At 33.7% G+C, this 24,197-nt stretch overlaps 1 protein-coding gene and 1 long non-coding RNA gene across 4 annotated transcripts; one reads left to right on the plus strand and one right to left on the minus strand.

The window, feature by feature from the left end:
- Positions 1-2,276: 2,276 nt before the first annotated feature.
- On the minus strand, positions 2,277-5,076 carry LOC148604025 (uncharacterized). The gene is made up of 2 exons (XM_088551304.1): positions 4,735-5,076; positions 2,277-3,043 (listed from the first exon to the last, which is right to left on the minus strand). Exons 1-2 carry the CDS (start codon positions 5,071-5,073, stop codon positions 2,330-2,332), a joined length of 1,053 nt encoding a protein of 350 aa, XP_088407430.1. The 5' UTR covers positions 5,074-5,076; the 3' UTR covers positions 2,277-2,329.
- Positions 5,072-23,640, plus strand: LOC148604026 (uncharacterized). 3 transcript variants are annotated; one of them, XR_015916261.1, is made up of 3 exons: positions 5,072-5,255; positions 14,573-16,505; positions 21,275-23,640. It is a non-coding gene; the product is annotated as an uncharacterized LOC148604026 (long non-coding RNA). The 3 variants fall into 3 exon arrangements; XR_015916260.1 differs by lacking the exon at positions 21,275-23,640 and adding an exon at positions 18,954-20,275; XR_015916262.1 differs by lacking the exon at positions 21,275-23,640 and adding an exon at positions 18,954-20,275 and having other exon boundaries at positions 5,072-5,251.
- Positions 23,641-24,197: the final 557 nt, after the last annotated feature.

Below are 24,197 nucleotides of genomic sequence, written 5' to 3' on the forward strand. Positions count from 1 at the left end.
TACAATGTGTTTGCATATATATATATATATATATATATATATATATATATATATATATATATATATATATATATATATATATATATTTCAGACCTTTCTATACGTTTAAATTATCTTCCCTGTATTAATTTGATTAGATGATCCTCTATCCTACATAATAACATCTAAATGAGCTGTCCCTTACTACCTTAGATCGTGTACTTAGTTACAGCCCTATATTAATCCTATGAGGAGGAATGACCCGGCCAGTGAAAACTATATTTTTATATAGTCTAGCTGGCCGAGTGGTCAAGGGCGCTGGACTTTGTGCAGGCGGTGTTACCATAGATGTCACAGCGGTACGAGTTCGAGTTCTAACATCGTTGGGAATATTTCAGACCTATATGTATATATATAATTTATTCTGATGTAGTCAAAGGTATGCAGAAAAAACATCGCATTGAGTTGTACAGTTGCGGAGGGAAATACAATTATAATTTTGTAGGGGTCGGAGAGAATCCAGAGTGTCATTTATAATTCTAATGAATTTGCACAATTTTCTTAGTTCGGGTTGCTGTTTTTGATTCATAATAGCACTAAATTTTAAAATATTACAGTTAGATATGAATTTATTATCAATGTAAAGCTGTCTATCGTTCCGAAAATTTGGACATTTCATCAGGTAGTTTAACAAACAGAACCAACAAAGAACATAAAAATAATTAAAGATACGTACAAAGAAACAAAAGTTAATTAACAACTCGGACTCCACGAATTACTGTAGGAATGAACCAGGTGTATCAAGAAGGTAAGCGTCTTCTGTCTTTGTTTTCCTGGAACACCAGGCGGGTTAGATGAAAGGGGTAAGGAAAACTAAGACACAGTGCAGATGGATACACCATACCCATCAAAGAGGTCATGACTTCTGTATTGATAACTTCAAATTGTAACAACAATACCCTGTTCCAGAAGCTTAATTGTAATAACTCCAGCACGGTACAAAAAAATGCGTAGTTACTACAAGCTTTAGTACAACGTATGAGTTGATATTATAATCAAAGTATTCGGACACAGGCTTGCTCGGTTTTGCTCAGTTGTCCAATTGCATATACATGTACTTGATTGCACATTATCTTTTATGGTAATATGTCTTAAATGCTGATGCATATTTAATCTATATTCGCGTTTTAATTTACAAAATTGCCAAACCCCCTAGGAAACATAGTTGTGTCAATCCAAGGTCCCTAGGGTACAGACATACACACTGAGCGATTGTGTTTTTTTTTTTGTTAATAACCAACGTAATTTCATTTCATTAAACATAAAACACATAGTGGAACTTAAAAAAATCAAGTAGTCTCAGAATCACTCCAAATTTACAACGTGGAACATTCAATTCTCCTTGTCAAATTTTGAACCCGATAGTCAAGTATGTTTAACTCTTATAATTGAAAATAATTTCCCTACTTCATCAACAAAACATTACCTGGCGCTCATGTGAATATATGATGCCTTCTGCCAGTTAGCTTATATATAAATTGTCAATATTTTATAAAGTCAGCTGGCCGAGTGTCCTAGGGCGATGGACTTCTTTCAGGCGGTGTTACCATATATGACATAGCGGTAAGAGTTCGAGTGCAGCAAAGGTAATGACCAAACATTCTTTTCGTAAATCCGACAGTTCTAAACAACGTTAGTATTTTAGTCCCTCATATGGCTACTTTATCTTCCCATTATCAAACAAGGTCCCATGAAACAGTGCAACGAATAGAGTCGTCAAATTATAAGACGTACACTATACATATAGTATTTATTTGTTGTGATATGTATCGTTGATTTCGTCCTTTATCCTACATAACAACTCCTAGATGAGCTTCCTGTAGTACCATACATCATGTACTAAGTATATTTATTTTACGAGGAGGAATGATGTGGCCAACAAAAGTTATATTTTCATTTAAATTCGTGGCGGAGTGGTCTAAATAAATATAGAGAGTGAACTTCAGCAAATGCAATAATTCGCGAGTTAATTCCTTCGGCTTAATTTGATTAAGAACATCATAATTTTTTTTATTTTTGGCTATGCGAAAAAATCTATTCGAATCATCGACAAATAAATGAAATACGTAAGTGTCTTTACTCAGTAAAATGACATAAAACATTTATATATGAAAAAATAGAGTCTAAAAAAACACCTGGAGCAAGATGCATTAGAAGACTATTTATGGAGGAATTTCAACCGTTTAAAGTGTTTACTTCCCCCGTTAAGACAAAGTCGAAAAGAATAAATTGAAAAATAGAGTGAGTAGTAAAATTTTTATTCAATTTTTATTCTTTTTGAACAATATTTTTATGAATAATTATTTACTATTTCGTCAACAAGAGACATATTGCATTTATTGTCAGTTGTGAGAAACCAATGTCGTCTTTTCTTTGCACGATCTTCTTTGTTTCCGTTACCTATAATGTAATTATTATGAATGACGAACGGATTCCACAGTTTGGTTAAAGATACAGGTGTTCGGTACCATTGGCCACTTGGAAAATCTTGAAAAGGCATAATAATGGGATTGATACCTGCAAAACGCTTTCTTAGAAGAGATGTAAAAAATACTTGATCATTTTGACTTTCTGAAACAGATGTGTCCGAACTTAAATGTTGAATTGTGTGTCCTAATTTGATCATCATTTCTGTAAGTTTCCTAAGCACTGCTTTTGTCTTTTGTGTCGGAAACAAATAGAAAAACCCTCCATTAATAACATTTCCGTTTTTTGTATCAGGTATGGCAATCACATCGTGTATTCCCCTTTTAGATACAAATAAATCCAATGGATTGTTCAACCATAAAAAGTCACATTCAAACAAAAATGTTTCAATATCTCTATCAAGTAAAAAACTTAAAATCTTTGTTCTGAGTATCATCAATCGAAGATATCCTGCATGACTGTACTGTAGATGCTTGGTGGCTAACTCATTTTCTACACTAATTGATATAACTTTTAATTTTGACGATATAGATGAGAGATCTGATTGTATTTTATCGTTTGTTGTAATAATCAGTATCTGGAAATAATTGATATCAATGAACATTTTCTAGACTCAGTACGGGCTAATGTATGAGGGTTATATACTACTGTGTAAGAATATTGTAATACATTATGAAGTTATCGTTGACGGTGAATATTATGCTTTCTTTTCTGCCATCTTCGTAATATAGATGGGAAAAAAGAAAGGCGTTCTACTAGCAGCGTAGAAAATAGTTGTTTCATTATAGTGTATTTAGTCGTTGTCGTGTATAAATACTATCCATGAAGATGGTGTTTTCTTCATTGAAAAAAAACAACAACAACAATAACAAAAACAAAAACAAAAACAAAACAAACAAAAAATATGAAAACAAGGAAGTATCAGATAGTGTCTTTTTAGACTATATACCAAGCTTTCATAAGTGTAAATGTAAAGACCACGTAATTGTTGGGTTGGCATAATGTACCAGATTATTTGCTTTGACCGTAACAAATTCAAAATATCAAATTGTGAAATTGCGAAATTGTGTTTGCTGTACGATATACATGTATTTCATGGATTATCCAGCATCATTCTAACAAAAACATAAGAAATTGTCGATTCTACAGTTACAACTGAAAAAAAAAATAAAATAAAAGATATATAGAAATTTTTGCTTTTAGTTTGTAAAACAGGGAAGTATCATATCGTGTCTTTTTTACATATCTTTCATAAGTGTTTGCTGTACAATATACATGTACTTCATAAACCAGCATCATTCTAACAAAACGCATAAGAAATTTTAGGCTATAAAGTTAGCACTGAAAAAAAAGATATATAGAAATAGGAAGCCAAATACGGTTTCTACCATACAAATAAGGCCAAACATATATATTTGAATAACTGACAAAGAAATAGTATTCATTTTGTAGTTTGTAAAACATTTAAAGTAGTTAAGAGGAAAACTTCAATTAAAAATATTTCTGAATAAGGATTGAAACTCATATACTACTTAAATAACTAAAAGGAAGGATTACAGTTAACTTCAACGGGGTTTACAAATGAGATGGAATTAGAGAAATCATGTTTCGTGAAAATGAAATATAAATCCACATTTTCAGATTTTACAGTTTAAATTTTGATCACCACCACGATCTCTGAATTTACCCTTCACTCGTTTGGGGCGGACTGAATACGAAACCTACACCAAACGATCGCATGTACTCATTAAACAAAGAAACTACTATAAATTCTATAATCGTAGATTTATGTTTATATATTCATTTTATCTTTATCAATATAATAACATTCTAGTATTATTTGTTTTGTTTTTGTTGTTGTTTTGCTTTCTTTTTTTTTTCAAATCAAAAACCTTGTTAAATTGCGACTGACACAAGTTTCAGGACAGGGTTATTTTACCTACTACTTAATATTATCATTTTAAAGATCTAAGTCGTTACAATGACTTTAGTGAAGATATGGACAGTGTTACCTACTTTAAGTGTTCTTCAAACTATAATGTTTTTTTCAAGAAGCTGGCAATATAAACCCTTACAGAGTACAAAAAAATATTACGGTGATCAGTTGGTTCGTTATGTGAATGTGTGTATGTGTTGAAACTATTTAGTATGTCTACTGCCACATGAATAATCAGGACTTTGATTAGACAAATTATGTTCTATTCTATTCTTTTCTTAATCTTATTCAAATAGAACAAAACAAAGTAGAAAATGTTATGAATAACTGACCTTTTCATGGATACCCATTTTCATTGTGTTGCAAAGCCAGTTTTTTGCTAAATTGGCGTATCCATCATTAACAATTGTAAACATAACAGTCTTCGATGATATGCTCAATAATGCAATGGTTATCTTTTTATAAAGTGTCTTTTCCAATAAATTATCGTTGTGACTAGTCGATTCATTTTCGAAAAAAATATTTGTATTTTCTCTTCTTATGTGATAATTTGCATACTCATATTTATAAGTCATTTTAAAATTCCACATGATAAAAAAAAACAGAAGCGAAAATATAATTCCTAATATTGGAAATGGAATTGAACGTTTAATGTTCATGATTTTAATCATAATCATTACCTAATATCTGTATAACGAACAATGTCTTTTAGAGCAAATAATATGCATGGGCGATTTAAAAAAAAAAAAGAAACAAATTGGAGAGATAATCCATATCGAAATAAAGGAATGAAACAACAAAATTGGCACTCGTCTTGTGAGGTTAAACGAGAGGCAACTGAAATTAGCAGTAGGTCAATATCATTGTTGAAAAAGGGAAGTTTTCAACTAAATTCTAGCTACTAGTAATGAACGAATTTGATTTCTCAATTATCAACTAACTTGTGATGTATTACACCAGTTGTTTCAATTCATACCGCAAAGAAAAAAAAAGTACAAACATGTTATACTTTGGTTAAATTCTTGACTTCAAATCTGTATGTCACCATTATCTGATTTACTGTTGTGCCAGAGGATATTTTTAAAGGGTTCATTGTATAACAAAAATGTGATTAGGGTATCAAATGTTTCCTTTAATTATAACCCATAAGGCTATGATTTAATACTAAATTGCAAGACGGTAGTATAGTGACCCCTGTCCAAAGGGGATTTAGGTTTGTTTCTCTTAGACAGGTGTTCGTTGTTTTTAGTGTCACTTACAAACAGACACTTTCAGTCTCCATTTAGGTCTCAAAGTGTAACTGGCAGTAATTAAACACTACAAATAGACCATGATTTATCTGTTTTGTTTATGATGTTGTGACAAAATCAAAGTGTTCGTTTTAAAATGTGTTTTTTTTTAAAGAGTAATCAAGGGAACCAAGGTTATAGTGGTAATCAAAAGAATGTAATCCATGGACAAAGGCCAGACATGAAAAACAGACATACACAACAAAGAACATATAGTAACTAAAATCATACATACAAAGTAACAAAAGAAAATGAGCAACTCGGACTCCACTAAAAACTGGGAGCATGGACCAGGTGCACCGGTAGGGTAAGCGTCATCTGCATTTCTAGAAACACTCGCCGAATTGCTCACAAAAGTCAAGTCCGGGGTAGACAAACGAGAAAAGGAAAACTATGACTCGTTGAATAAATCAGTTTTCATGGTGGAGATGGATACACCATAACGATCAACGAGTTTATGATGATGATCATAAAACTTCTGTATTGATGACTTCATAACGTAACCCTATCCCATCAGCCTATTGTTAGAGTTGTAGCGCGATACAAAAGGTCTGCGTAGTTTCGGCACGCTCTGGCATAACGTATGAGTTATGATATGAACACTCCATACGCAGGTGCTGAAGGGATGTTGCCACAGACGAAAGGAAAATTGACAATTCTGAATGAAAAGTCATCACGTTTGTCGTAAACTTTGGTCAAACGTTTTCCTTTACCATCGATTTCTAAGTGTAGGTCAAGATATGATTCTGACTTCACAGTGTCTGTAGTATCCTTTATCTCAAGTTCTTTTGGGTAGATGCGATGTACCAAATCCCCGAAATGAGGAATGTTTAACGATAACAGGTCATCTATGTAGCGAAAACTGAGATTAAAGGATCAAGCCAAACGATAATCTTTCTTTCGGATCAGATCAGCTATAAAGTCAGCATCATAAGAGTGAAGGAAAAGTTCAGCAAGTAAAGGAGCACAATTTGTTCCCATTGGAATGCGGACCGTTTGTTGAAAAACACGTCCACCACCCACTACACAGGACAAATATGTTGTCGGTTAAAAAATTCCAGCATTTTGTAAACATCTTTCTCTGTATATTTAGAAGATGATTTGGAATTATTTCTTACAATCATACAACCTAGAAAAGATTGAATGTTAATTGAACCGTATTGTAAGTTAGAGAGATAATCATGAACTACGCATGTGTAATCAATCAAACGCACATGTCCGATATTAAAAAATTCTAATAAATCAACTATCGTAGGGAAAGAGAATAATACTGGATACCCAGACTGGGTACTGCAATACCTTACGGATGCAATGATAACATTAAATGTATAGGAAACCTTTCAAGCAAATATAGCAATAGCATAAATGTGATAAATTTACCTGACAAAAATCCAAGACTGGAAAGGACTTATGTCCATCGTCACTATACGTCACCTAAGTTACATGATGTCTCCATAGACGGTCTCCTTTCTTTCGTCCAAAAACTCTTGGACTTTATAACATTAGAACCAAACTTTATTCTTTACCTCCCACACTACTCTTGTTTCTGATCTCACGTCATCAATATACAGATTTGTTGCCATCGCTGAGTTGCTCATAAAAAGTCAAGTCCGGGGTAGACAAACGATGAAAGGAAAACTATGACCCGTTGAATAAATCAGTTTTCATGGTGTTGATGGATACACCATAACGATCCACGAGTTTATGATGACGACCATAAGACTTCTGTAGTGATGACTTCAATCTTGTAACAATATAACCCTGTTCCAGAAGCCTAATTGTAAGAATTAATTAGTAAAAAAAATAATGGCCTGCTTAGCCTGGTGCATTTCCCGTCAATTTGCAATTAAATATAATTCAGCAATAGGTAAGCTACAGTATCGCAACTTCCCAACACAAGTATCACTTGCGTAATATTGTTTGATAAAGTATCGTAATATAAATAGAATAAGACGGAAGTCATGCAAAATTATCTGATAAAAAAAATTAAATTAAGATAATCAGTTATTACTATAAAATATTGGACAATACAAGCTATATTTATATGATTGGTAAAGCAGTTGATCTTGAACTTGATTTAACTTTGCAATAAAAAACTGACACAGTTTTAAGTTGTTTTTTTTTCAAGATTTCCAAGGAAATAAATGTATCGCTGCATAATTTCAATGTCTTCACGTGATCTGGCAACATAACCCTGTCCACGAAGCCCTTATTTTAAGAGGTCTTACTACATACAAAAAAGTATGCGTAGTTATGGCAAGCTCTGACATAAAGTATGAGTTGTGATATGAAAACTCCATAGGCAGGTGCTGAAGGGATGTTGCCACGGATGAAAGGAAAATTGACAATACGGAACAAATAGTCATCGCGTTTGTCGTATAATATGGTCAATAGTTTTCCTTAACCATCAATCTCTAAGTGTAGGTCCATATATGAGACTGACTGCATAGTGTCTGTAGTATCCTTTATCTCAAGTTCCATGAGGTAGATGCGATGTATTTCCGAAATTAGAACTATTTAAAGGTAATATGTCATCTATATAGCAGAAACTGAGATTAAAGGATCTATTATAATATGTTCCTTCTTTTGGATCAGATCAGCTATAAGGTCAGCTTTATAAGAGTGAAGAAATAGGTCAGCAAGTAGAGGAGCACAATTTGTTCCAACTGGAATGCCGACCGTTTGTTGAAAAATGCGTCCACCACACTGGACAAATATGTTGTCGATCCAAAATTCCACTATTTTGAAAATATCTTCGGTATATTTGGAAGATTGTTTCTTACAAAGTGTTAAGTATCCCTACCGAAGATTACTTATTTGTATCTAGGGGTACCGTCCCTCTTATAGTAACAATTAATAATGTTTTGAGTTAGCTTCTAAGGGGAATACAAATATAGAGTTCAAACTGCCAGAGCTTGCCGAAACTACGCAGACTTTTTGTATCGCGCTAGAACTCTAACAAATAGGCTTCTGGAACAGGGTTCTGCTAGCGGAAACTGAGATTAAAGGATCTAGTTAAACGATATTCTTTCTTTCGGATCAGATCAGCTTTAAAGTCAGCCTTATAAGAGTGAAGGAGTAGGTCAGCAAGTAAAGGAGCAGAATTTGTTTCTATTGGAATGCCGACCGTTTGTTGAAAAACACCTCCACCACACTGGACAAATATGTTGTTGTTTAAAAATTCCAGCATTTTGTAAACATCTTCCTCTGTATATTTGGAAGATGATTTGGAATATTTCTTACAAAGTATTAGGAATCTCTACCAAGAATTATATATTTGTATCTAGGTTCACCATCTTTTCTGGAAAAAACAACGATGTATAATGTTTTAAGTCGGGATTTTAACTGAGCATGGGGAATAGAAGTATACAGTGTTGAAAAATCATAGGTTTTAATGCTATTATATTCAGATAATAGTCTTGAACTGATTGTCTCCAAAAGATCTTTCCAATTTTTCAGGATTCATATTGAATTAATACCACTACGAGAGTAACAAGTGTTGTGGTATGACTGCAGACCCTCTTTGACAGCTGTGAGTATAGAAGTTAAAAGTTTTAAAAGAGGTTTGGTGGTACATTTTGCAGATCCAGCTATGAAACGTTGTTTGTATAGATTCTTGTCCAGTACATGGACGGTAAATCACAATCATCGTCCTTGGTAGAGAGACCAAAATAGGATAGCACAGATTGATGGTTTTCCAAAATCTTTTCTTTGGAGAGAGTGGGAGCAGTATAGGTCTTATCACTGCTATTATAGTCTACGTCTACCTCTGATAATAAACATTGCATAGAAAACGTTTTGCAGACAAAAACAATGTTGTTTTGGGCTTTGTCTGCTGGTACGACAACATATTTGTCATATATAGTAGACATTTTTTGTGCTACATTGGGGTCTTTGAAAACTGACGTAATCTTGGCATTCATTGACCTACTTAAAACTTTCATTCGTTTGAAAATTAAAGACCTCACGGCTTTTAATCGCTCTGACAGAGAATCGATGTCTTCTTGTTCTCGTTTTATCCATTTTCTTGCATGGTCCTCGACGGCATCCATAAAAACTTTAAAGTTATAATTCCAATTTATGGAGCATGGTTCACGGGACCTTTAGAAAGGATATTACGCAGAGATTCGTTTTCGATAATGGTTAAATATCCCGTAACGACGTGACCAAAAGGACCATATTTGAATGGAGAGGTTTTGCAAGAACAGTCAGGAGGTTTACCTTTGAAGTTTTCAATCTCTAGGTTCTGCAACAGTCTTTGATAATTGAAATTTTTGGAAGCATAGGAATATGAAATAATTGGTATGGATTTGTCTTTGAAATATGGGGGACTTTGTTGGTAACGTTTTTGTGATGGAGGATGTTAGCCAAATGATTTGCATCTATACCTTTGTTGACAAACGGTAGTGGAAGAAATAATCGTTTTTCTTCATCTTGACTTTTCACACAAACTGGTTTAAAGAGTCTGTGGAAACCAATATCCAAAATGATGGCAACAAGTCTGTAAAATGATGAGGTGGGGTCAAAAACAGGAGTGTCAAGACTTGTTTTGTGAAGGCAGTGTAGTAGAGTGAGAGGAGAGGTATAGAATAAAGTTTGGTTCTAGTGTGATGAGTCCAAGAGGTTTTTGTATGAAAGGATGGAGACCATCTATGGAGACATCATGTAACTTGGGTGCCGTATAGTGGGAACGTGAGAACATTGTTTAGCTTGATAATTTGATCTCAGTTTTCGCCATATACATGATGCATTGTCTCGAGTTTTTTGGATGTGATGCATCACATCTATCACAAAGAAATTGAGATAAAGGAAACTACAGACCGACACTACTAAGTAGCCTCATATCACGACCTACACTTACAGATCGATGGAAATGGAAACATCACCCAAACTCTACGAAAAACGCGATGACTTCTCATACCGTATTGCCAACATTCCTTACACTATCCCTTCAGCACCTGCTAATGGATTTTCATTTTGTAACTTATACATCATGCCAGAGCATGATACAATTACACAGACGTTTTGTACAATGCTAAACTTCGTACAATTAGGCCTTTGGATCAGGGAACAGAATCGATTTTTTCGCTATGCTATACTATGTTTTCCTTCGTCTACCCCGGACTTGACATTTTATGACAACTCGGGATGGTGACTGTTGTTTACTCTACCGGTAAACCTGTTAATGCTGCAATTTACAGTGGACTTCAGGTTGATATTTCTTTTGTATCTTTGGGTGCATTATTTTTTTATATTATATTTTTCCTGTCTAACTTTTATCCGTAGAACATACCCAATGGAATTTCCAAACGCATCTTAGTTCCCTTGATTACTCTTTCTCAGCGTTTCCTCTTCGAAAACATTTTGCAGAAAACATTAATAAATTAATCTGATACATGTTATCTTCCCTAATCGTAGTGCATGCTAAGTGAAAATAACTCCGAAGAACAAGAGTCTGTATTAAAATTGGTTTTATGTGCCCAACAACTATAGTATTATATTGAATACACCGTAAGGTGTGATTGAATCAGGTTTTAACAAATTCCCTGCTTTTAACAAATGTCTGCAAATAATCTGCTAGATCTCTTGACCCAACAAAATTACAAAATAAATATTTACTCAATCTCATATTACAACGAGAAATGTACCAAGTACCTATCACGTTGTAGAACCTGCAGTAATATTCGGTAGGAGTAAAAAAAACCTGTGCGTTCCGTCAGAGGAGGCTTAATTACCCAACCATACCCCGTCTACCCATGTCAAGTGGCAATCAAAGTTCGTCGACCCTATTATCCTTTTATTTCATGCTCATTGTATCATCCATTTCATGTTCATCGCCCGGATATAGCTAAAATATTGCTGTTTAAGCGTAAAACACCAGCAATCAATCAATTAATCACTACTTGCAGCTCAGCTCTTGGATCGTGTAAACGTACCTTTCTATCGTATATCGTGTATCGCACATCATGTTTCGTACATCGCGTATCCTACATTGTATATCGGAAATGGTACTTTGAAAATGTTAAAAATAACGAATGTTTCAACTTTGTCACTATATATAATTTGGTGTTGTCGCAATGTTTTTTTTTTCGAATTGTTTATATTTTAAAATTATAACTACTACTATTTAAAGTTAAAAATAGTTGTAAATGTAATGAAATATCCTATTTATATACCTTATGTACAACATCTTAATATTGTATATATAGAAATTTCTCCGCAATTATACATGTGCATGTACCTTAAAATTAAACGGGCTGCAATGTGCATCTAACTCGGATTTATTTCCTGTATATTATGTTCTATCATCACAAAATCAATTTGACCACAATAAAATACTGTCTTATATCAGCTGCCTCACAACTTAAAAAGAATACTTGCAATGCATCCAAATATTGTATATATCGACACATCTCGGACAATGAATCTTAAGTATTGCAAAGAGAGAAATCAATATGCATCTAAATGCAACATTTAAAAAATGGTTCTATTTTACCTTATCTTTCTGAAAACTTATTGTCTTGCTGTCCTCTAACAGAGCAATATAGTTTTTAATGCCCTACATGTAGTGAAACGTACCAGTTGTTTTACTAAACATAATATCAAGAGTTACACAAATTTTCAAAGTTATGACATCCACCTGGTGTACTACATTTTTCATAATATGAAATATTGTCACAAAATGTTTTTTGAATTTTGATGTTTTTTTATCGAAAAAAAAAAAAAACATTCGCAATATCCTGTGTGCAGTGAAAATTGGAGAGGGTCTAAAACGCGAAAAGATTGTAAGAGTAATTAAGGAACCAAGATTCTTGCGGAAATCAAGTAAAGAACACAGATTTTTTATTCTTTCAAAGGTCATATCCTAAAAAGTACTATACATGTAACTAGTAACAAAAGGAATCTGAAACGCATTTATAATATCCATTTTCTCGGATAAAAGTATTAGAAAACATGTTATTTAAGTTCCAAACAATTGACCGGAAGGATGTAAAATTCAGTCTTAAGACGAACAAAATTTTATCTTTGATCTTAAATTCATTAAAATTCATATGCTCGGTCATTTATTATTTATATATTCTGAAAGACAATTTTATTTCCCATCTAATGATAGAAAGTTTTTATTTACGGAATAATTGGTGAAAACCACAAGGAAGGGTGCCCTATCAGATTGCGGCGTCGGCAAAATTTTTACGTTGATCTAATATGAAGTTTTACAAATTAAAAAAAAGTCCAGTCAAAAACAATTTATGGAAATGCATTGAAATTACTATTAGATAACATCAATTTTTGTTTTGTGAAGTATTAGTGAAAATCATTAATTTGTACAAGAGTAATCAAGGGAACCAAGGTTATAGCGGTAACCAAAAGAATGCAACCCAGGGACAAAGACCAGACACGGAAAAACAGACATACACAACAAAGAACACAAAGCAACCAAAACCACACACACAAAACAACAAAGGTAAATGAGCAACTCGGACTCCACTAAAAACTGGGAGCATGGACAAGGTGCACCGGTAGGGTAAGCGTCCTCTGCTTTTCTAGAAACACCCGCCGAGTTGCTCATAAAATGTCAAGTCCGGGGTAGACAAACGAGGGAAGCAAAACTATGACCCGTTGAATAAATCAGTTCTCATGGTGTTGATGGATACACCATAACGATACAATTTCAGTTTCCGAATCGTTGAAATCTTTCACTTTTTAAAAATTCAAACTTGCAGTCAAACATTTCAGATTTTATTATAAAAATATTCTTTCGAATTTAATTATATAAGTCAGATTTAACATAATCTTCGGTAATCTTCAATGCGGTACATAAAAGGCAATCATACCTCAGTATGGGTCACACAAAATTAATTAATGAATTAAATTATTAAATTTTCCTGTATGTTATTTCAAAATTTATAACTACGGAGATATCCTGCACGTGGCTCGGGAATAACTGACGTAGTCCGCCATTAAGCTTTATTTAAAATGCTATTTAAAAATTTATAATATAATATTCACTTTATATACATGTAACACTAGCTTTTTAAGTTTCCTGCATGTTTTACCTTCACAACCAACCATATCGTCAATTGCATTTGGTTTCCAACATTCACAATTAATTTTTAGTTTAAGCGTAACCATCTTAATGTTTTAGGAGCAAACCCAATTTTATTTTTTGGGAAAGACGAAAAATATTGGGTAGATGCGATGTATCAAATACCCGAAATTAGGATTGTTTAAAGATAATAAGTCATCTATATATCGGAAACTAAGATTGAAGGATCTAGCCAAACGATATTATTTCTTTCTAATCAGATGAGCTTTAAAGTCAGCCTTCTAAGAATGAAGGAATAGGTCAGCAAGTAAAGGAGCACAATTTGTTCCCATCGGAATGCCGACTGTTTGTAGAAAAACGTGTCCACCACACTGGACTAATATGTTGTGGATTAACAATTCCAGTTTTTTGTAAAAATCATTCTCTGTATATTTTGAAGATGATTTTGAATTATTTCTTAAGTATGAGGAATCTCTACCAAGAACCATATATTGCTATCTAGGTGTACCATACTTTTTGGAAAAACAACGATGGATAATGTTTTTTGACTGAGTATGGGAAATATATGTATACAGTGTTATGGGAAATATAAGTATACAGTGTTGATCAATCATAGGTTTTAATGCTATAATATTATGATAGTAGTCTTAAACTGCTTGTCTCCAAAAGATCTGTTTTCAGGATCTACATTGAATTGATACCACTAACGGAGTAACAAGTGTTGTTGCACGACTGCAAACCCTCTTTGACAGCTGTGAGTCTAGACGTTACAAGTTTTGAAAGAGGTTTGGTGGTACATTTTGCAGATACAGCTATTAAACGTTTCTTTTTTAGGAATCTTGTGGAATTTAGGAATCCAGTATATAGACGGTAAATCAAACTCATCGTCATTGGTAGAGAAACCAAAAGAGGATACCACAGATTTATGGTTTCACAATCTCTTCTTTGAGAGTGTGGTAGCAGTATAGGTCTTATCACCGCTATTATGTTCTACGTCAACCTATGATTATAAACATTGGATGTAAAACGTTTTGCATACAAAAACAATGTTGTATTGGACTTTGTCTGCTGGTACAACATATTTGTCATGTATAGTAGACAACTAGTAGCTTTTGTAACATAGTTTTCACCCTGTTAAGATCTAAAGTATTATTTTTGTCTCACAGTACATGTTTAATTCCTCAGCCAAATTGATGATCTTACTTATACAATGATCAAACGACTTTGTACGAGCAATGAAAATTTTGATAATAGTAAGGATGAAGTTGAAGGACTATGGGAACGACTCCACTTCAATTTCTGAACAGACGCGCATCGCTGCGATGGTCTACTTCGTCTAACAACTTAAGGGGATCTTGTAGAATCAATACTTCCACTCTTAATAGAATATGTATCTACAATTCGGTCATCATTTGAATCACTTTGAAAATCGTTTATACTTACATTCTGGACACTAGGTTCTGAACTTACACTGAATGAAATATTTGCAGTCTGCTCAATTGGGTCTTGACTTACATTTTCGGGAATTCTTACAACCTCTTGTTTATTCAGATCAAGGAAGTAACCCAAACTCAGCCATAATCGACGGCGTAAAAGACCGCGTTACAAACCAAGATAGAACTATTGGCGTTCTTGCTTTTACAAACATTTACACCTGTACCCCAAACTCCTCAGGTTCGTCGTATTTCAGATGTCGTTCACCTGTTCTTTGCATTTTTTTTAAATTCCAGGCACTGTTCTGCTCTCATAACAGTGATACATGTATCAAAAATTAGCTGAAATGTAGTCCTTAACCAAAGTGGACGTTTTTTACCTTTTTGACAAGGCTTTTGCCTTAACAGCTTTTGGTGCTTCTAAAATTTAATTTGCCGAATCGTTTTCCGAATGATTGACAGCTTTCATAAATCTATGAAAGTAATAAGGGGTAGGGTAAGTTATACCCTTATATGTTATCTTACTAGGATATAATGGTAAAAGAATATGATTAGCACTATGGAAGTAAAAAGTTCCTCAATAATCAGTAGGAAACTTCGGATTTGACTCGTTTTTAGATATCGGCGTATTTGCGTTGCACTATCGCGAATAGGGAAAGACGCTCAAACAGGAGAAGGCTCAGTTACTTTAGCATGAGAAAACACGCTATTTGTAACAAGAAAGGGAGAAGACACACGAACCGAAGAAGGCTCACACACTTTAGTAGGAGAAGACACGCCATTAGTATCGCGACAGAAAAGTGATAAAACCAAAAGTGGCCGGTCCTATATATTCGCCTTACGCTTTGGTTATAATGTAAAGTCGTCTGGACAGTTAAGTACAGGATGGGTAATCTGTTTGCTGAGTAGTTGGTTTGGTAGATGACTTTAAGGTGTCTAAGTACGGTTTTGTTTGATCTTTTTCGGTAGGTGTTTCCTGAGTTATATAATTAGTAGTTGACTGAGTAGGGATCTTTAAGTTTTGGTCCGGAGTGGTCGTTGAAGTAGATGTCTCAGTAGATGCATAATCTTACCATCTAAGTTTCAGTGGCCGCACCTGCACTGCTCAGATGAAATCCATCTTTTCTCAATAGGTGGCATTTTAGCTTACCACCTATATCAAATGAAGTTGGTTCAATATAAGAGAGTCGGGAAATAGACTATACTATATTGAACAATTTGTTATTGATATATGCTGCCTTTATATTGATCATAGAAAACCTCTGTCTCCAGCTTACCAGGTACAAGTTCTGTGCACGGGGTAAGAGACCAAAGAGCAAGATCTTGCATCTACGGTAAGTCTGCATTATCATCTTCACTAGTTGCTGGTATTTACAGAGTTTAATACACTGTACAATAACACTGTAGTTGTTGGCAACCCTGTGACTAATGACACCCCACATCTACTCGATGCGGTAAGCTCACACAGTCACAATATCAATATTTTATAATTTCGAGAAAATGGTCAATTTACTTGACCTGAGAATGAGCTGCAATTAGAACACCGTTAGGCATGTTTCATAAGAAATTGAAATTAAACTATTTTTCAAGGAAAGTGAAAAAAAAACGAAGCACTATATGAAAAAAAACCACTGATAAATTGAAACACAGAAAACACCTATACAAAAGAACTCTTTCATTTTAATGAAATACTTAACTCAGCACTATTTACAGAAGGTTATATTTTTTTAAAATCAATTCAGGTTAAAAACACGATGTAGCGCGAATCAGAACACTTTTTATAATAAATATCATTCAGATCAGCTATAAGTGTTTATATAAAAATTTCTAGTAGTGCTCAAATTTAACATCTTGTTCATCTTCTTGATTAATGCATGCCAACCAATGTTGTTTGAAATCACTTAATTAAAGATAACTAACCTGGATAACAATTCTTTCAACAAAGGGTACTGATAATTATGTATTTTTAAATCAAATTGAAGATAATTGGGAACTTCTTTTTCAAACATATTTTCGTCTATTTCTAATTTACAAATGTGGTTTATTCCGAGATAAAGTTCATTATTTTTTTGTTATTGATATTAAAGATAAAGGTAGGCTGCTTTTATAACTGTTTTATTTACGCATTCCGATATTGACTCTTCATGGTAAAACTGCCTGTTTCTTTAACTAATGCAAAATTTAAGTGTATTTGCAGTTTTTTAAATGATTTTTGACCAGATTTTTTTTAACAATTTGTAAAATAATAGAGCAAAGTAACAAAATACAAAACGTTTAACGCCTTACTCTTTGTAAAATAATAGAGCAAAGTAACAAAAAAAAAAAAAAAACGTTTAACGCCTTACTCTTATGGGGCACCTTCCGGTCAACATTGTGGTTTTCACCAATAATTTTGCCTAACTATTTTTGATTATAACATAGGAAATAAAAATGTCTTTTAGAATATATTGATGGTTATTGACCAGGGCTTTCATAAATTTGTGAAAGTCGATATCAAAGTCAAAAATTTGCCGTCACCATACTCCGATAAGGCACATTCCGTTCAAGACTGTAGTTTTCACCAATGGTTCTGTAAATAAAACCTTTCATCTTTAGATAACGTGATGACTTTTCAAGTTTCCTTTCATGTCTGGCAACATCCCTTCAGCACCTGTGTATGGAGTGTTCATATCAGAACTCATACGTTATGCCAGAGATTGCCGATACTACGCAGACGTTTTGTATCGCGCTATAATTCTAACAAATAGGCTTCTGGAATATGGTTATGTTGCTACAAGATTGAAGTCATCACTATAAAAGTTTCATGGTCGTGGTCATGAACCCGTGGCTCGTTACGGTGTATCCATCTGCGCCATGAAATCTTATTTATTCAACGTGTCAAAGTTTTCCTTTCCTCTTTCGTGTAGCTCGGACTTGACTTTTTGTGAACAACTCGACGGGTGTTTGTAGAAAAGCAGATGACGCTTACCCTACCAGTGCACCTGGTCCATGCTCCAAGTTTCTAGTGGAGTCCGAGTTGCTCATTTGCTTTTGTTACTTTGCATGTCATGTGTGATTTTAGTTGTTCTTTGTTGTGTATGTCTGTTTTCCATGTCTTGTTTTTGTCCCTGGATGACTTTCTTTTGATTACCGCTATAACCTTGGTTCCCTTAAATACTCTTTAAGAAATGACCTTTGAAAGTGTCAAAAATCATTCCGTATTTTCAACCCTTCTGCGTTTTAGACCCCACCCCAGACAATTTACATCTTTCAGACTAATAACCAAAGTCGATGATTGTGATTTACCGTCTATATACTGTATTCCTAAACTACACAATAATCCATATAAACAACGTTACATAGATGGATCGGCAAAACGTACTACCGAACATCTTTCACACCTTTCAACTTCTATACTCACAACTGTCAAACAGGGTCACCAGTCTTACCACAACACTTTTTATTCCCGTAGTGGTATTAATTCAATGTGGATCGATCCTGAAGTATTCAAAATATCTTTTGGAGACCCTCAATTTAAGATTATTATCAGAATATAAAAGAAATAAAACCTATGATTTTTCAAAACTGTATACTTCTATTCCCCATACTCAGTTAAAATCTCGACTCAAAAACATTATACATCGTTGTTTCTTCAAAGAAGATGGTACACCCAGATACAGATATTAATTTTTGGTAAAGATTCCTCATGCTTTGTAAGAAATAATTCCAAAGCATCTTCCAAATATACAGAAGACGATGTTTTCAAAATGCTGAAATTTTGATCGACAACATGTTTTTTCCAGAGTAGTTTTTCAACAAACGGTCGGCATTTCAGTGGGAACATAATGTGTTGCTCTACTTGCTGACTTATTCCTTCACTCTTATGAGGCTGATATTATAGCTGATCTGATCCGAAAGAACATCGTTTAGCTAAATCCGTAGATCACAGTTTCCACTATAAAGATGACGCATTATCGTTAAACAATGCTAATTTCGGGGATTTGATACACCGCATCTACCCAAAAGAACTTGAGATAAGGGATACTACAGACACTGTGAAGTCAGCCTCATATCTTGACTTACACTTAAAGACCGATGGTAAAGGAAAACTATTGACCAAACTTTACAAAAAACGTGATGTCTTTTCATTCAAAATTGTCAACTTTCCTTTCATCTGTGGCAATATCTCTTCAGCGCCTGCGTATGAGGTTTTCATATTACAACTCATAGGTTTTGCCGGAGCTTGCCAAAACTATGCAGACTGTTTATATCACGCTAGAATTCTTACAATTGAACAGGGTTATTTTGCTACAAGATTGAAATAATCACCACAGAAGTTTAATGGTCGTCACCATGAAGTGATGAATATTTACGGTGTATCCATCTGCACCATGAAAACTGGTTTGTTCAGCATGTTCCTTTCGTCGTCTACCCCGGACATTTATGGGCAACTCGACATGTGTTTATAGAAAAGCAGAGGACGCTTACTCTACAGGTGCTCCCAGTTTTCAGTGAAGGCTGAGCTGCTCGTTTACTTTTGTTACTGTTACTTTATATGTAATATTTTATTAACTTAATGTTGTTCGTTGTGTTTGTCTTTTTCCATGCCTGGTCTTCGTCCTTATACATTCTTTTGATTTCCGTTAGAATCTTTGTTCCCTTGATTAATCTTTAGACATATTGTAATAAATTGAATCCACCTGAACAACTGAAGTACTTTGTGCTTCCAAATATGATATATTTTTTACAACAAAATTGTTATTTTGATAATTTTCAATCAAGAAAAACTGTTAGCAATATCCTGTGTGCACTAAAAATTGATATTTTTCAGAGTAAAACACATATTTTGGATTTGTGGACATACAAAATGTATACCATCCACTTTAAGTACTGCATTTTTTCCAAATATTATATGTTTGTACAAAAAATATTTTGTTTTGATAACTTTCAATTAAGAAAAACTATTCGCAATATCCTGTGTGCAGTAAAAATTTACATTTTGCAGATTAAAAACACATATTTTGGATTTTCGGACCTACAAAGAGTTATACCGTCCACCGTAAGAACTAAATTTTGTCCAAATATGATAGGTTTTACATATGTTTTTGTTTTGTTAAGCGTCAAGAATAACAGTTTGCATTATTCAGTGTTCTTAGAAAAAATGACATTTTTCAGGAAAAAAAAATAAACCCATATAATTTGGATATGTATACATATTAAGAATTGTCGCATCAACCTGAAGTACTACATTTTTTCAAATATGATATATTTTGACACAAATTTGTTTTTGAGATATTTTGTTGTTTTGATAATTTTGAATAATAATTAAAAAAAAAAACTGTTCACAATATCTAGTGTCCAGTGAAAATTGATATTTTTCATATTAAAAACATACATTTTGGATTTTTAGACACATTGAGTGTTATGGCATCTACCTTAAGTACTACATTTACCAAATATGATATGTTCCTATAACAATTTTGAGAATTTTTTGTTGTTTTGATAACTTTGCATTGAGAAAAACTTTGTGAGGTGCCCTGTGGGTAGGGAAAAATTTACATTTTCCGACTTGAACATATATTTTGGATCTTCAGACTTATTAAGAGTAATCACATCTAGCCGATGAGCTATTCTTTTAATGACAATGTTTACCTGAATCACAAATCATGTATGTTTTGTTCAGCTAGTGAGCTAAAACATGCACTATACATTGGTTTGATTAATCAGAAGTTATCCCATGCATCCACAAAGAAAAATGACCATATTTTATTTCAAATCACTCATTCGGTGCCATTATAGTATAGATATGTATTGATATTTAAAGACAGGTCTATTTATGATTGAATTTTGGGTATTTTATTTCATATGGAATCCAACTATTTTTTATTAATTTTACGATTAAACTCTGATTTTATTCACATGCCATTGATGGACGGACAAAGTAATACTAAAAGAAAAGATATTTAATATGAAATTGGATACATAACTTTCTAAATAAATTCGCTTTCAACAAAAATTTGATTCTTTTTCCAAGATTCATTTGCAAACAAAAAATTACAATATGGGTATTTATCGCTTGTCGAAAAAAAATAGTGATATCTTCTCTTCTCTTCGTTTATTGCAGGGCTAGCTCGGGAGCATCGTCGTACTTTTGTTCAGGGTGTATGTACAGATATGAAAGTGATTGCAATCTGTTTACGGTGTGCTAGTTAAAATCGATAAAACGAAGTAAATTGACATACTGAATTCTGAAAATTCCCCTTTTTACGATTTTATAGTAACTGTAACCCAAAAAGGAAAATCGTAGCGTCTAAATTGATCAGATATGTTGAGTACACCATTATCTTAATTATGAAAACCTAAAATGAGTTTTACAGTGTCGGTGTGCTTTGAATGAGAAATCTATTTCATACTGAGGCCAGTTGTTTTAGTTTTCAACTAAAAGTACGCAACCACACGTTCAGTCTGCAGACGATCTATTCCAGTACAAAAATTCTTACTATTTCAAAATTATCAAACCATGTTCCATCACTTTAAATGATATATTTGACTACAATGATGACGAACCACATTGTACCATATCAAAATGTGGTATTAAAAATTGTAAAACATGCAACATTCTTATAACCAACTCTTAGTTCCCTTACAAACAAAACCGTTCATACAAGAAGTCACGATGACTTAAGTTACAAATCAACAAACTTGATATATGGATTAGAATGCAACTTTTGTGGTTTAGTATATGTCGGAGAAACGCATCAACGATTAAACAAAAGAATATGCAGTCATCGTTCGGGAATTAACACCACCGAATTCCCGACAGTTAATCAACACTTTAATCAACAAGATCATTCAATCCTCTCTATGAAAGTTCGTATTTTAGAAAAAAAAACATCCTACGAACAGTCCCGTTCTAAGTAAAAAATATCGTAGGGAAAAAGAGGAGTATTGGATACGCAGATTAGGTACTGCAATACCTTACGGATGCAATGACAACATCAAAAGTATAGGAAACCTTTCAAGCCAATATAACAACAGCATAAATGTGATAAATTTATTTGACAAACATCCAGGACGGGAAAGGTGTCATGGCCATCGCCAATATTCGTCACCTAATTTACATGATGTCTCCATAGATGGTCTCCTTCCTTTCATACAAAAACCTCTTGGACTTCAACTTCATCACATTAGAACCAAACTTTATTCTATACTTCTCACTTTACTACACTCCCTTTAAAAACAAGTCTTGACACTCCTGTTTCTGACCCCACCTCATTATTATACAGACTTGTTGCCATCATTTTGCATATTTGTTTCCACAGACTCTTTAAACCAGTTTGTGTGAAAAGCCAAGATGAAGAAAAATGATCATTTCTTCCACTACCGTTTGTCAACAAAGGTATAGATGCAATTAACTTGGCTAACATCCTCCATCAGAAAAAAAAAACATTACCAAAAAAATTCCCCTGTATTTCAAAGACCAATCCATACCAATTATTTTATATTCCTATACTTCACCCATTGCATCCAAAATTTTCAATTATAAAAGGCTATTGCAGAACCTCGAGATTGAGGGCTTCAAGGCTAAACCACCTGACTGTTCTTGCAAGAACTCTCATTCAAATATGGTCTTTCTGGTCACGTCGTTACGGGACATTTAACCATCATCGAAAACAAATCTCTGCGTAATATCCTTTCTGAAGGTCCCAAGTATCGTGAACCACGCTCCATAAATTGGAATTATAACTTCGAAGTTCTTATGGATGCCGTCGAGGACTATGTAAGAAAATGGATAAAACGAGAACAAGAAGACATTGATTCTCTGTTAGAGTTGTTAAAGGCCGTGAGGTTTTTAATTTTGAAACGAATGAAAGTTTTAAGTAGTTTAATGAGTGCCAAGGCGACGTCGGTTTTTAAAGACCCCGATGTAGCAAAAACATTGTCTACTATACATGACAAGTATGTTGTCGTACCAGCAGACAAAGCCCAAAACAACATTGTTTTTGTCTGCAAACAGTTTTTACATTCAATGTGTATTATCAGAGGTAGACATAGAAAATAATAGAGTGATAAGACCTATACTGCTACCACACTCTCCAAAGAAGAGATTGTGGAAAACCATAAATCTGTGCTATCCACTTTTGGTCTTTCTACCAAGGACGATGATTTGATTTACCGTCTATGGACTGGATTCCTGAAGAACACAAGAATCCATACGAACAAAGTTTCATAGCTGGATATGCAAAATATCCCACCAAACCTCTTTCAAAACTTTCAAAGAGGGTCTACAGTTCTACCACAATACTTGTTACTCCCGTAGTGGTATTAATTCAATGTGGATCCTGAAAAAATCGAAAGGTTTTTTGAAGACAATCAGTTCAATACTATTATCTGAATATAATAGCATTAAAACCTACGATTGTTCAACACTGTATATTTCTATTCCCCATACTCAGTTAAAATCCCGACTTAAAACATTATACATCGTTATTTTCCAAAAAAAAAAAAAAATGGTAAACGTAGATACAATTATATAGTTCTTGGTAGAGATTCCTAATACTTTGTAAGAAATAATTCCAAATCATCTTCAAAATAAACAGGAAGATGTTTACAAAATGCTGGAATTTTTAATCGACAACATATTTGTCCAGTGTTGTGGACGTGTTTTCAATAATCGGTCGGCTTTCCAATTGCAACAAATTGTGCTCCTTTACTTGCTGACCTATTCCTTCACTCTTATGAGGCTGACTTTAGGTTACAGACCAGCAATTCAACCAATGAGCATTTGGAACGTACGCAAAAATAGTCCTACGCAGAAATTACCCCTGTTCCTCATAGTGCTGTGAAAAAGTTCTCATCTCATTTAAAAAATTTAAACAGTTTCTGAAAGGAAAAACATTTCTGTACATTTTATAGGTGCATTTTGCTTCTTGTGATGTGAAGCCTAATCTCCATAATGATTTCTAAATATACCCCTATCTTGTGAAAACACTGGGATTTCCCATGCTATTTATAGACACTTCACTTCCGGTGACCAGTACTGCACT

The sequence above is a fragment of the Perna viridis genome, chromosome 11, assembly GCF_037379345.1.
Source record: "Perna viridis isolate PV_CMFRI_1.1 ecotype Kerala chromosome 11, ASM3737934v1, whole genome shotgun sequence".
NCBI lineage: Eukaryota > Metazoa > Mollusca > Bivalvia > Mytilida > Mytilidae > Perna > Perna viridis.